This window comes from Phyllobates terribilis, unplaced genomic scaffold (assembly GCF_046119375.1).
Source record: "Phyllobates terribilis strain yellow unplaced genomic scaffold, ASM4611937v1 Scaffold_2__4_contigs__length_985480577, whole genome shotgun sequence".
NCBI lineage: Eukaryota > Metazoa > Chordata > Amphibia > Anura > Dendrobatidae > Phyllobates > Phyllobates terribilis.
Genome location: NW_027362762.1, coordinates 688,535,448 through 688,549,824, shown reverse-complemented (window position 1 = coordinate 688,549,824; position 14,377 = coordinate 688,535,448). Strand labels below are relative to the sequence as shown.

Below are 14,377 nucleotides of genomic sequence, written 5' to 3'. Positions count from 1 at the left end.
TAATGGGGGTATGAAAGGAATATTGTAGTGGTTGAAAACAATAAGGAGCGTCAGTAGGTGCAAAATTTCTATATTTGTACCGCAATATATGTCCCTCTCCCTGTCTTTAAAAGTTGGGAGGTATGCACTTCCGTGACTGTCAGCTGAAGACATTTCATGGGTCCTTGGGTCCTGTACAGCAATATTTTATTTCAATTTTTATCCCAAAACTGATCCAAAAATGGAAAAAAGTGTCAGAACAAAGCCTAAGAGAACTGCATCTGCCAGAGGTGTCTGGCAGGATATTATCCTTTGGCTGGTCCAAGCATGCATACTTATGAGGAATTGACAGCGATACAGTATCTTAGGCTGGGTTTATAGATACAGATTTCAGAGTCAGGATAATATCACAATTAGTATTATTAAGCTGTTTACATGCTGAGATTTTTTGTTAGTGCTACAGCTCGCCAACCTCCATCAATGGCTGTTTACTCATACTTACAGCACATCAATTGATAGCAGTGGCCATTGTGGACTATAGCAGTGACACCATTGGGCCACAATTTTTTACCAAGGTCAAGTGCTGTGTCATCAGTAACTGCATACGGTGGGTATCAGCAGCAGTGCAATGGAGAAAAAAATCCAAATGATAAGAATATTGAATGTTATTTAGAGATCAAAGACTTTATTTTTTTTCTGGAACAGCCATTTTAACATTCATCTTAAAGGTGAATTGACTAATTTAAGAGTGGCAAGAAATTTCATATGACTGGAACGAATACATATAGATTACGCCTACTAGTGAAAGTGATCCTATGGTGTGTGGTGCCATGGAGCAATTAGAATTGTAGTTAAATAATCCAGGAAACTGGGAAAGAGATTGAGCAAAACAGGTATTTGGTATCATTCAAAAGCTGGTCAAAACAGGTCAGGCTATAAAAAGCATTAAAATTGAAAACTGGCACACAAGCAAAACCAAGTTGGAGCAATTATAATTTTCCAGATGCCAATAGTGCTCTTGGCTGGACAGTCATGATTGCCATGCATGCCCTTTTTGGCATCACTATCCACCGTTCCGCAAGATTCAGAAAGTCAGACAGGTACATTTATTGAACCCTGTAGAATTACAGCATGTGGAGAACCCCAGTGTTTTACATCATGACTGTCTTTTGGAAATAGTGACTATTTAAACAAGACCAAATTGTTCATTTTGAACTGGACACACAATGTAATAGTGATTGCAGGGCAGAATAAAATATTGTTTTTTTGTTGTTTTTTTATTTTGCCTCTCCTATGCAAAGATATTAGTGATCAAAGTATTTGACACCTAATGGGCAAACCCAAGTGCTCATTACCAGAGAGAGGGATTTCGCTGTGGGTGGGTACTTCTTCCATGTGTATGACACTGACCAATCATAAGCAGGTAGTAACACACTGGGGAAAGAAGAACACACCCCCATAATAGCTTAGAACAGGCTCAGTGTGAGATGTATTGACAAACTGCTCTCCTCACTGCAGAGTGATGACAAGTGCAGGTGCATAGCAGACCTGAGGGTGATTAACCGACAGCTTTCAGCTCTCATATTTGTCAGGAAGTGTGAGGGTAGAGGCAGTGCTGCTGAAGTTGAGTCTCAATACAGAGACTTCTAGTATCTCTTCTCTCAAATTCACATAAGTTTTATTGGCAGATTAAAATATATATTAGAATTGCCAAAGCAAAGGCAGTACTGCCAACTCTGCTGTACTGTGCCTCCCCCCCATACTGACTGCTGGAGATGAAAACTGTTGATCACACTCAGATCAGAGAGGTGTACTGTTTTCCCTCATCTTAAATCTCTCATTTGAGAAGGGCCCCCAAGTTCTCAATAGGGTTTAGGTCAGGTGAGGAAGGAGGCCATGTCATTATTCCGTCATTATTAAGGCATTTACTGGCTAGCCAAGAAGGGCAAGACTTTGTTGCATGGAGCATTGTCCAGCATAAAAATCATGGTTTTCTTGAAAGATGCAGACTTTTTTCCTGTACAACTGCTTGAAAAAACTGTATTTTAAAAACTGGCAGTAGGTTTGTGTTTATTTTGAGTCCATCTTCAACCCAAAAAGGTCCAACTAGCTCATATTTAATAATACTAGCCTATGGCAGTTTCCTACCTCCACTTTACTGGCGTCTGAGTAGAAGTGCATATTTCTGCCCTTTACTGATCCAGCCATAGGCCCATCCATCTGGTCCGTCAAGAGTCACTCTCATTTCATCAGTCCACTTGAAAAATCTGTTTTCAGATAATTATTGACGTTTCACCCTCTGTATCTTGTTCAGTAGTGGCCAGGTTTCAGCCTTCTTTATCTTGGCCATGTCTCTGAGCACTGAACACCTTGTACTTCTGGGCTCTCCAGGGAGGTTGCAGTTCTGGAATATGACAGCGCTGGAGGATAATGGCTTCCTGGTGGCTTCATGTTTGATTCTTTTCACATCTTTGGCAGTTAATGTGTATCTTTTTTTCTCAACACATTTGTGCTATCCTGCTGATTATTTACAACAAAACTTTTGATGGTTCTGTGATTATGACCCAATTTCTTAATCTTAACAATTTCAAGAATACTGCATCCCTCTGTAAGACTTTTAAAAAATTTTGACTTTTTAGAGTCAGTTAAATCTCTTTTTTTTACCTAATAATTCTGCACACCTTGATAAAGGGTGTTGATATCCTTAGGCCTCACCCTCCTTCATTACACAAATACACATCACCTGATCTGCTTCATCCAATAAGCATTCATGTTTATACAGCTGGGAGTTGGGAAATCTGCATACAAATGATTTTATGGTCAAAATACTCACCTGCCTAATAATTGTGCACACAGTGTAGATCTGCCATTTAGTGTCACTTCAAAAAGTTTATCAGTTAAAGGGGTCTTCCCACAAACGAGAGTTGATTTTAATCAATAGATCTTGGAATAATAATAACTTCCACAATTGAATGTGTTTAAATAAAATGTTCCTGTGCTTAGATAATCTTATAAATGTGCCCCTGCTGTGTACTGTGTAATGGCTGTGTCTCACCATGCCGGAACATGGTCTGATCATACCACAGCTCCTGGAGCAAAAGAGTATACAGACATTACAGCATGAGATCACAGCTGATTCTTTTTGTGAGGTAAAAATTTTCCCTGCCTGTTTTTAAACAATCTTTTACTCCAAAGAAAGAATCCACTGTGATCCCATGCTGTAATGTCTGTATTGTCTTCCTCCCCTGCCCAGGAGCAGTGGTATAATCAGACCATATTCCATACATGGTCAGACACAGCCATTGATTAAAATTAACTTTTGTTCATGGAAAAACCCCTTTAAGTTATCATGATCTTTCTCGTACTTACGGTACTTGTCCTTACTCTGTTTATTTCTGTATTTCCTGAACAGCATATGGGTAAACCATTCTCTCTACCCATGGACCTCCGGTTACCACCAGAACTCTTGGACAAACTACAAATAAATAGTCCAGAAGACTTTCCGAAGCAAGAAAGTCGAATGTCAAGAAGGGCATCCTTGGTTAGTATAAACAAAATTGATGAACTTTATATTTTACACCTATACAATATATTTCATTTTAGTTATTTCTTTATATAGTTCATAGTAGTAGGTTTTAAAGAAGTCATCTTGTTTTGCTAATTCACAAAGACTGAGTGTTCCTGACTCATTATTGCATTTGCAGCTGTTTTTTGTCAACTTTCTAGTGTTTTGCTCCTTTTTCTGTTTGCGCCAAATTTATCTTTTTATTTGTGCACTTTTTTAAGATTTTTTTTTTACTTTGCCACTGTGGGCGTAGTTAAGGGTTTCCAGATGTTTTCGTGTGATTCATCATTTGCGAGTTTTCAAAATGTCACAAAATTTGTCGCAAATGTAGATTTTTTTTTAGCAATTATGACATTTTGAAAAAGATGCAACTTCTTGTTACAAAAATGGTAAAAGAAAAAAAAAACATTTTGCAAAATTCTTGAACCGCACGTGCCATTTTAATGAATAGTAATAATAATAATCATTATTTATATAGCGCCAACATATTCTGCAGCGCTTTACAATTCTGAGGTTCATATTGAACAGTCATAAGTAACATAGCTAAAGATAATACAATAATGAAAGCAAAAATAATGACCCCGCTCGTAGGAGCTTACAGTCTACAATGAGGTGGGGGTGACACAAAGTACAGGGCCTTATTTACAATGATGGTCCAGCCATCTTGGGGGGATGAGGGATAGATAAAGGTTGCATTAGCTAGTTACCAGCCAATATTTGTAGTGCTTTTGGGTGTGGTGGAGTTCGGTGAAGAATAATGTTTGGAGAAATAATGAATGGGCTATAAATATATAAAAAGACTTTGATTAGGGAACGTGATAGGCCGCCCTAAACAAATGTGTTTTTAGGGAGCGCCTAAAACTGTGGTTCGTCCTAATTTCTTGGGGTAAAGCATTCCAAAGAATATGTGCAGCTCGGGAGAAGTTGTAGTTAGTCGAAAGTCGCTTGCGGAGCATAGAGAATGGGTAGGCCGATAAATAGAAATGAGGGAGGAGATGTAGGGCGCAAATTTGAATTTGGCGCAATAAACTGCAAATGATCGTTCCCTAAATGCTCAGAATGTTATTTGTATCATGGTATATTTATTCCCTGAGGTGATCTTCTGTGGAGGCTTCTAACCTTCTTTCACAGCATGAAAGGCTATGCTTCACAGTGGAGTCAACAGAGTCTGGGAGTGGAGATGAAGCTGAGTGATACCAGCAGCCCTTACAGATAACCTAGACATCTCCATCTGTTCTCTGTCAGCTGTCTAAATTTTTCCAATTGATATTGTTTGTGTGAAAGCTGCTTATCTTGGTCAGGCAGCACAATATACATGTCATTCTGCCATTAACTGTTTGCTTATTAAAGATAATGAGACATAACATAGCATGCTGAAAAATTACCCTATATATTTTTTTACCTGCCTGTAATGTAACCTTTTTGACCTTTAACTTTAAGGAAATGTAATATATATATATATATATATATATATATATATATATATATATATATATATATATATTTCATACATTCATAAATGAATTAAAGAAAGCATTAATTTGTCCAGCCAATATCATTATATTATATATACAGTTCTTTTATATAGCTCAGATAAAATGCTGCAGTAAAGTAGATAAGGTCAGCAGAATGTATATTTCCATGATATTAGCCAAAATGTATACTAATCTGAATGTTGCTTACAGTCAGATATTGGATTTGGAAAACTGGAAACATACGTGAAGTTGGATAAACTAGGAGAGGTGAGAAGAAATCCCTATTTTGTATATTTTATGTTAAAATGTCAATGCAATTTTAGAAAACTTTTTACATGTCATAGAAACGTTTAAGATGTTTTGATTGGTGGGGTCCTGGTGCTCGTATTTCTACCAAGCTCTTAAAAAGGAGCTCTCAGGCAAGCACTGCTGGTCTCCTAGACAGAGAATGGACTTTATGGCCTTGATTTGACGCGCCCCCTGGGCCGTGTGTGTAGGGGAATACCCGGAGCCGGGCCTCAGTGAGATGCTGGGGGTTGTGGTCTTCGTGGCGGCGACCCGGTCCGTGCCCAGGGCGGTCAAACCAGAGGGGATAGTCTATTCGTTCTGAATGTCCGACTACGCCACCCGTGGATTGCGGTCAGAGTGAACCGCCGCTGCAGTGCAGGCCGCTGAGGCTGGTGTCGTGGCGCAGCAGAGTGTAGTATAACTCCCCACGGGCGGAGTATAGCCTCAGGGCAGCAAGTGGGGATGTTGGGAGTGATGGTGCGCGGGAGTAATGACTCAGAGTCTCTGTAATGCAGTTCTTTATCCAAGTTACTTCAGCTGGTCATAACGTCCCGCGTCGCACTGTGCTCACCAGGTAAGGGGCTCGGCCAACTCCCAGATAACTTTGGAGCGCTTCACAGGACCCCCTTTTGTGTGTCCTTCCTCTGGCCTGTCATACCCCACCAGTGACCACGCTTCTGTCCGGCTGCCTCGGGCCTTGGCGGGTAAACGTTGGCCTCCGTTTCCCTGATCCTATGTGGTGCCTTCCTAGCGGGTGTAGTGAGGGGCTGCGCCACTTAAAATGTCACAGCCTCCGGTTTCTAGCTGAGGGTAGTTCCCCGCCTCCACTAGATTCGGGGACCGGTCTCCCCCTTTGGCCTGACCCCTCCACGCAGGCAGATTCGGATGTGTGGTGGCTACCAGCCGGTCCACACCCCTGGGGTCCCTTCGTTCCTAGTTCCTGGAGCCTTCTCCGCTCCTCTTCCTTCCTCTTTCTCTCCAGGCTTGGGCCTCAGTTACTAGGCCCGCCTCTGGAGCAGAGCTCATGCAGAGCCTCTGCTCCCGGTCACTTCTCCTCAGACTCAACACTGATCTAAGATAGTGCCCACCTTATATACCTCCCTCTAGGTGCACCCAGGAACTACTTCCTCCCTGCTCCTGCACTACAGGGTTCCCCCTTCCTCGGTGTTCCCTCCCCCCACTCCAGCCAGGGACAGGGACTGTCATGCTCTGCCTGGAGCATATCGGTCGCCTTGCCCCCCGGAAATGTGGTGTAATGCATGCAGGTGTCGGGGTCCTGATCCACACTCCATTCTTACCTGAGAGTGAGATATCGCACATCTGGATGAGATGCAATACCTCTGTAGCAACCGAGCCCTCGGGGTGCTACAGATTCATCAAGAACGACGTCAATGACGTTGGTCTAGATGAGGAGGTGTGCTGGAGTCAGACCCTCCTGATTCTCTAAGAGGCATTTGACAAGCGGTGCGCACCTCTCCACAAATCTTAAAATTTCTGGCGTAAGGAACACCACAACTCATCATGAATTAGACTGTCTGTGGCATCCCGCCCCAGCTTTGCCCATTTTGGTGAAGCGAAGTGAAACTGGCGTGAAAATGCCAAAAGTGGCAGCATTTTTATGCATCTCAGCATTGCACAAACCTTTTACAACTTTTGAAAGGGATTTATGCCAGAATTCTTATCTAATTGTTTTTATGAACTAGGGTCATTGTTATGTTCTGCAACTTAGAACTAAGGAATAGGAGGGAAAAGCTGTCCCTGCACTGAGACTCAGCTTTACCCTATGCTGGGGTGGGTGCCCTATTCCTTATGAATAGCCCCACCGAAACTCCTGCACTGAACTCAAACAAAGACCTGTAGGAAAGGGAAAGGGGTCCTAAAAGATCTAAGGACTGGGAGCAAAAGCAGGAGACCTCCTAACAGAAAAGTTAGTTGCAGAAATGAAAATTAAAGGAAACAAAACTGGTGGAACAAGAAGTCCCAGGATAACAATAGTCAAAAGCAAGAAGAACTAAACCAGGCTACTTAGCCAGAGCACGAGCGAAACAACACTGATGTCCAGCAGGGAAAGGGGGCCAGGTGCTGGGTAATAAAGAGTGCAGAGATCACGTGACCAAGAAACCCAGCACCAGAGGAAAAGACTAGAAGCCAGCAAACCACAACAAGATGGCCGATAGTAAAACAACATAGATTCTAACAGTCATAGACCCTCTCATAGGAGAACAGTGCTCAACTGAGTGCCTCAGCTTATTTGTTTCATTAATCTGTGGGGTCTCAGCTCCTGCTTCCTTACTGATCAAAGCTTCTGACTAGTCATGAGCGAGCGTGCAGACGCAGGGACTCGAACATAATATACAAGCACGCCGAAGATACTTGGTAAGCACCTGAGCATGCTCGGTTAAAGGATTAAACAAGCACGCTTGCTCATCACTATTTCTGACATGTCTCTCTTCTAAAAGTGCAGTTATATTTAAAGTAACATTTCGCGGTCTGTTTGTCCATCCTTTAATTATATATCTATGGAGTTGCATTAACTTATATTAGAACAGGGAAATAGCCTCCACACAGAGGAAGATAACAAGGCCTCTAGTGCTACATATTGTATGTGACACTCCTTTAAATCCGTATCAACCCTTTAATGGACCTTCCCTCATCACTGCAAAGCAAGAGACTGGCCTTTGACCAGAGAAAGGGGGGGGGGATAAGTGATTGACTTATAGGATTGTTACTGACAATAAGTGGCATTAGTGCATGAGGAACATGATGTGGTAGTGCTTATAGGGGACACACAGAATGATCCTGAGAACTGATAATAGCATACCTGCACTGAAAACCTTGCGGGGGAGTGAGAACACTCCTATGGTGCACCGCTTCCACTGTACTCCCAGTGCATCATAACGGAGTACAGAAAAGCCAGACAAGTAGATTAACAAGGAAGCAGTGGTTTGTAGGCCACTTAGATGCAAGTTTTTTTTACAGGACTGATCTAAATCACTTAAATAAAGGATTAATCAAATTTAAATAGCTTTCACTGCTGTATAGAATTAGCAAAAAAAATGTTGGAAGTTAGTTACTATTTAATATCATTGCGGAAATATGGAGCTGGACCCCCATTTGCAGTAATTCAGCCAAAATATGTCTTCCAGAGTAGGTCTTGCTCACAATTAGCATTCCAAATAATTCCAAAAGTGTTTATAAGGCAGTGGCAGTGTCACATTCATTTCTTCAGTACGACCCATACCGCTACCACCATGTTTGTCTATGTACATGGTGCCTGTTTGCAACACCTAAAACCAAGAATTAGGAGAAATGTCCACATATTTTGAAGAACATAGAGAATGCTTCTGTAAATTCTCAGAACTGCAAATATGCAAGGAAAGTAATCTGTGACGTTTTTATAGACTGTCTGTGATTGAATATTTTGTACTCAATGCATGAACTGTATTATTGGCGTATACTTTTGCACGGTAGCTATAGTTCTGCAGTCTCTCAAATGGTTTGTGTAACAGAACATATAGTATTCATATAAAATTGTTCATGAGCACCTGAACATCTCACTCTTGTTCACTCCCCTCTAGGGTACTTATGCCACTGTGTTCAAGGGGCGAAGCAAACTTACAGAGAATTTAGTGGCCCTAAAAGAAATCAGACTGGAGCATGAGGAAGGAGCCCCGTGCACGGCTATCAGAGAAGGTATGAGTGGAGGGCAGATTAGATCAGGCTGAAAGTCATTCTGGTTCATTTATTAACTACTATATAATACTTACAAATAAAATGCATTTTATTTCCTGAAGGTGTTTACTTTGAAATGCTTTCTAAGCATAAATATAGTGAGTGTGCACAAACTTTACTACTTTTATACTCATTTCCGCAAATGCTGTATCCTGACTATACATATAGTGAAAATAAAAGAATATCTCTTTTAGGGTATGTGATGCTGTCACGTGCAAACCAAGTGATTCTACAGGAATAGAGAAGAATAAATAACTTAAGGAAATGCAATTATCAATAACTTCTTAAATACGACTAATTAGCAAATTATACTCGTTCTGTCTATAAGGAACCATAATCAATATAAAATTAAAATAGCCACTGTCTTGTTACACCCGCAGAAATCTGTCCTAGAGTAGTAATAGGTTAGATTCCTGTAAGCATGTGCAGTAGGAAGGCCTGCCTCATCCATTCATTTGTTGGAAGCAGTGGCATACCACTAAGACTGTGTTCACACATTCATATTGTTTATGTAATTTTTTCTATAGAGATGACTTTCATTTATGATGCATTTCTGGTTTTGATTTCAAAAACTGCATAAAAAGAACAGAACATGGAAACCCAGAACACACGCCATGCAGAGTACGCTCCACGCCTCAATTTCAATGGTATCTGCATCCTCAGATTGCTGATGCAATTGAATATAAAGGTGGAAAAGGAAGCCATCAGCTCCCTGCTCCACTATTCAGCCTGTGCATCTGAGTTTCACTGCAGCAAGCACAATGACATCACTAGATGGACCCCACTGTTTGGAGACTTAGTTCACATGCTGCACAGGACAGAACAGTCTATTAGGGAAATTTGGCTAGTTGAATAGTATTTTTTATTATTATTCTATTAGTCAGAACTCATGAGGGGCTATGGAGCCTCATAATGGGGGACTTTTAGGCCCATCATACTGTGTGGGTGGCTGTGTGGGCCATCATACTGTGTGGGGGACTGTGAGGCCATCATACTGTGTGAATGACTGTGTGGCCCATTATACTGTGTATGGCGCTATCATACTGTATGGTGTGGGTGGCATCTTATTGTGAGGGGGGCTGAGGGAAGAAGAGCCCTCTCACAATGCTGTTCATCCTGTGTTTCTGATGTAATGCTAGAGATACCAGGTGTGCTGAAGTAAGAAGATGCTGCTCACCCTGCTGTTGTCTTTTTAATGTAAAGCTAAACATACCAGGGGTGCTGAGGTATGAAGAGACTGCTCACACTGCTGTCTACCATTTCTTTAGTAATGCTGAGCAGCTGCTGTGACCTGGATATAGCCTATACATACTACTGTCAAGATATCTCTAGGTTGCAGCAGTGGATCTTTTTACTGCACATGCTCACAGTCACCCATCCTATTAACTTTCTAGAACAGGTATCTTTTAGTGTAAGAAGGCAGCGGCTATTTTGATATATTACAGTGATTACATCCCTAGATAAAATGAACGGGATTTGCAAATTAAAGTTATTTATGAATTTGTGAATAATGAAATTTCTTTAATTATTTTCTTTTTTTTCTATTCCCAGAGAACTCTTTTAAGGATAACTTCTTTTAAAATTTCACCTTTCAATATGTTTGCGAGCCATTCTCACAGCTTCATTCTCAGTATTAGTTACTACTAAGCCAAGTTCTTCTCGCATTAAATGCTTGTCTGTGAAGAGTTCGCTCTTGCAACCTGTGTTAGGCTAAGTGCCCACGATGCGGAAATGCTCCGGATTTTTCCTGAGCGTTTCTGCATCTCCCTGGCAGAAAGAACGCATGCGGATCGTACATGCGGATTGTACATGCGTTTTTTCAGCCAGGGACAAGCGTTTGTCATGCGTTTTGTGACTCGCCCCCTGGGCCTGTGTTGTGCAGGGGATACCCGGAGCCGGATCGCTGGTGGGATGCTGGGGGTGATAGTCTCAGTGTGACGGCGACCCGGTCCGTGGCTCAGGGTGGTCAAACCAGTGGCAGTCTTAGTGTAATAACAAATGTCCGACTGCACCACCCGTGGATTGCGGTCAGTGGGGACCACCACTGCGTTGCAGACCGCTGAGGCTGATGTTGTTTGCGCAGCCGAGTATGGGATAACTCCCCACGGGAGAAGTATTGCCTCAGGGCAGCTAGTGTGGATGATGGGAGTGATGGTGGGAGCGTCCCAGTACTAAACACAGAGACGTGTGGTGCAGTTCAGAGTCTTTACTGATGGTATAAAGCAGACCCTCCCGGGAGTACTGGTTAGCAGTAGAGGCCTGGTCAGTCTGTGAGCAAACAGGATCTTCCCCTGGCCAGGTGGAGTTGTAGGCCTCCCCGTCTATCTGCACTCTTTCCTGGCTACCTTGCTCTATGCGGGTAGAAGTAGCCCACGTCCCTGAGTATACCGTGTGGTGCTCACCCGTATGGCCGGTGACTTGAGGCCTTCTGTTAGCCTCCGCTCCACGACGGCGGTGCTGGTCCCTTGCTTGTGACCGTGCCTCCGGGCTTCTAAGGCCAGAGGACCTGGAATCCCCTGCCGGTTGGATTCTGCTGCTGGACCTGGATGTCCCCACAGCCTCGGACTCCGTGTCCGGGTTTAGTGTCTTCAGCCAAGGCGAGCTATCTAGCTTCCAGCCTCTGGCTCTCACTCCTGCTCCTACAGAGCTCCTGCTGTATCTTTCCCTCTCCAAGCTCTAACTCACCTAATCCCGCCCCAGACCCAGTTTATAAGGGCAGATTCCTCCCCTCCCAGGTCTGGGCGGGCAGTGTTGCATGCTTAGGGCTCCTGACCAGAGAAACCTCCCACTTGCTCTCAGACATAATATTTCTATTACTGTGGCAACCAGACCCCTGGGGTGCCACATTCCCCCCTAGTAAATTTTAGTACTCCGGGACTAAACACATTTTTAAAGAAACATAAATACAAGGGTATAAACGATAATACAATAACATATTTACAAGAAGCTTTAGTTCTTTAAAGGTCACGGCGTGTCCGCAACCGGGTGTCCATATCACCCAAGGTGAAGTTTGTGAAACAAGAGGGTGTCCATGTCACCCAAGGTGAAGCTTTAAGCGAAGTAGGGGACCTGTCCAAAGCAAACCCCTTGCGTTGGCCTTGGGGGTGGCTGCAAGGATGAAGCTAGCTACTTTGGGCCGCAAGGAGGCCACGCCAGACAGGTTTTCTCTTCTGCGGCCATCTTCGCAAGAGGCACAGTATGCAACTATCTACAAGATTGTTCCGGTTATCCAGCGTCCATAACCTGTTAGTCCAAATAAATCTGCAGGGTAACAAAGAAACATAATTAATAACAGGCAACAACAAAAACCATCAACATTTCTCAATAAACAGGTAAATTTACAGTGCATTACTTTATATTTTCCAGCGAGCGGGCATCTGACCTCTAGTGACTCTAGTGGACCTACGGAGCTCACTAACTGGTCCTGCACTACAGGGTGTAGGAGGTGTTATGGGTAAGCTGGGCAGCTGTCTGCACACTCTTTGGCTCACTAGGGGCACGGCAGGCTCACTACTAGCAGAGGGTTGATCCTCCTGCGCTGCTGGTGTGGACTCTTCTGCCTCCTGGGCCGGCTGCTCTTCCAGCTCTACCTGGTCTTCTGTAGGCACTTGAGGGGCTGGCTGGAGAAAGGTGAGGACGGGCACCACGATAGCGTTGTTTACTTGTGTCCAGGACCGGGGAAAGTCTCCGAGTACGGTGCTGATCATTTCCTCCTTTTCCTCTACGGGTTGAGGGTCTTCCTGATCTTCATCCGTGCTTTGCAACTTCTCGGGGCACTTTTTCAGGTGGTCTCTGGAGACAGTGGCTGTGGTCTCTCCTCCATCCTTGCTGATGACGTACACCTTTGGATTATTGTGGCTTGAGGGCAGTACGGTGTACGGGTCCTTTTCCCACTGGTCGTCCAACTTATGGAACCGCCTTTTTCTTTTCAAGACCTGCTCTCCAGGTACCAGGGGAACAGCGGGAGCATGTTGGTTATAAGTCCTCTCCTGCCTTTCTCTTGATTGACAGAGACTTCGCTCGACGCTCTCCTGTACTTTCCGGTACTGCTGCTGCCGTTCTGTATCCCTGTCTGCCTCTGGCGAGGTGTCCTCAGGTGTCAGGACTCCCATTTCCAGGTCAATAGGCAGCTTACCAGGTCTTGCTCTCATTAGGTAAGCCGGGGTACAGTTGGTGGAACCTACCGGAATGTGGTTGTACAGGTCCACCAGATCGGGCAGTTTCTCAGGTCACAGGCTGCTTTCTTCCAGGGGCAATGTTTTTAGCAGATCTATCACCACCTGGTTCATCTTTTCGCAGAGTCCGTTGGTCTGCGGGTGATAGGGCGTTGTTCTTATCTTCTTGCAGCCATACAGGTTGCAGAACTCCTGGAAGACCTCTGCTTCGAAGGCTGGTCCTTGGTCTGTCAACACTTGCTCCGGGTACCCGTGTGGATGGCAGAAGTGCTGCTGGAAGGCTCTAGCTGCTGTTTGAGCCGTTAAGTCCTTGACGAGAACCACCACCAGCAACCGGGAGTAGTGATCTACGATTGTGAGGGCGTAGACATACCCAGATCTGCTCGGAGCCAGTTTCACATGGTCCAGGGCTACCAGTTCCAGTGGCTGTCTGGTGATGATGGGCTGCAGGGGAGTCTTCTGGCTGGCACGGTCCTTTCTTCTTAGGTTGCACGGGCCACAGTCTCTGCACCACCTCTCGATGGCTCCTCTCATGCCTACCCAGTAGAACCGTTCACGCAACAAGTACTCCAGCTTCTTCCATCCAAAATGTCCTGCTCCGTTGTGGTATGCCTCCAGAACCATAGCTGCGTCTCGTCTTGGGACCACTACCTGCCAGGTCAACTCATGTGTTCGAGAGTTAACCATTCTCCGGCACAGCTTCTCCCTGTAGAGGAACAGTTTACTTTTCTCCTTCCACAGTTGCTTGGTCTCCTCCGGAGCGTCTGGGTCAAGACGGGCATCGGCCTGTGTCAGCATTTCCTTCACCAGACGGACTGCGGGATCACTGTCTTGCGTTTCCGCCCAGCTGTAGTGGGGCAAGGGATTGAACGTCACAGAGCGCCTGTCCTTCACACGGTGGGAATACAGGGTAATCCCATGACGGTGGAACGCAGGGAGCTAGACTTCTTCCAGATCTTCTGGATCTTCCCCTACGTCCGGTAAGTTTGGCATTCTAGACAGGGCATCCGCGTTGGCATTTGAGCGTCCCGCCCAGTATTTGACGGTGAATTCATAGTTGGATAGGCGGGCCATCCATCTCTGCTCCAGGGCACCGAGCCTTGCAGTGTCCAGGTGTGTCAACGGGTTGTTATCCGTGTACACGGTGAACTTGGAAGAGGCAA

General features: G+C 44.3%; 1 protein-coding gene across 4 annotated transcripts in view; it reads left to right on the top strand.

Annotated features, from left to right (window-relative positions):
- Positions 1-14,377, top strand: part of CDK18 (cyclin dependent kinase 18) — a 221,070-nt gene that overhangs the window by 170,678 nt on the left and 36,015 nt on the right. For all 4 annotated transcript variants that reach the window (XM_073666970.1, XM_073666972.1, XM_073666973.1 and 1 more), the window contains 3 exons: positions 3,392-3,520; positions 5,230-5,286; positions 8,886-9,000. In XM_073666970.1, the coding sequence (XP_073523071.1) occupies positions 3,392-3,520; positions 5,230-5,286; positions 8,886-9,000 (301 nt within the window). The remainder of the gene's footprint in view (positions 1-3,391; positions 3,521-5,229; positions 5,287-8,885; positions 9,001-14,377) is intronic.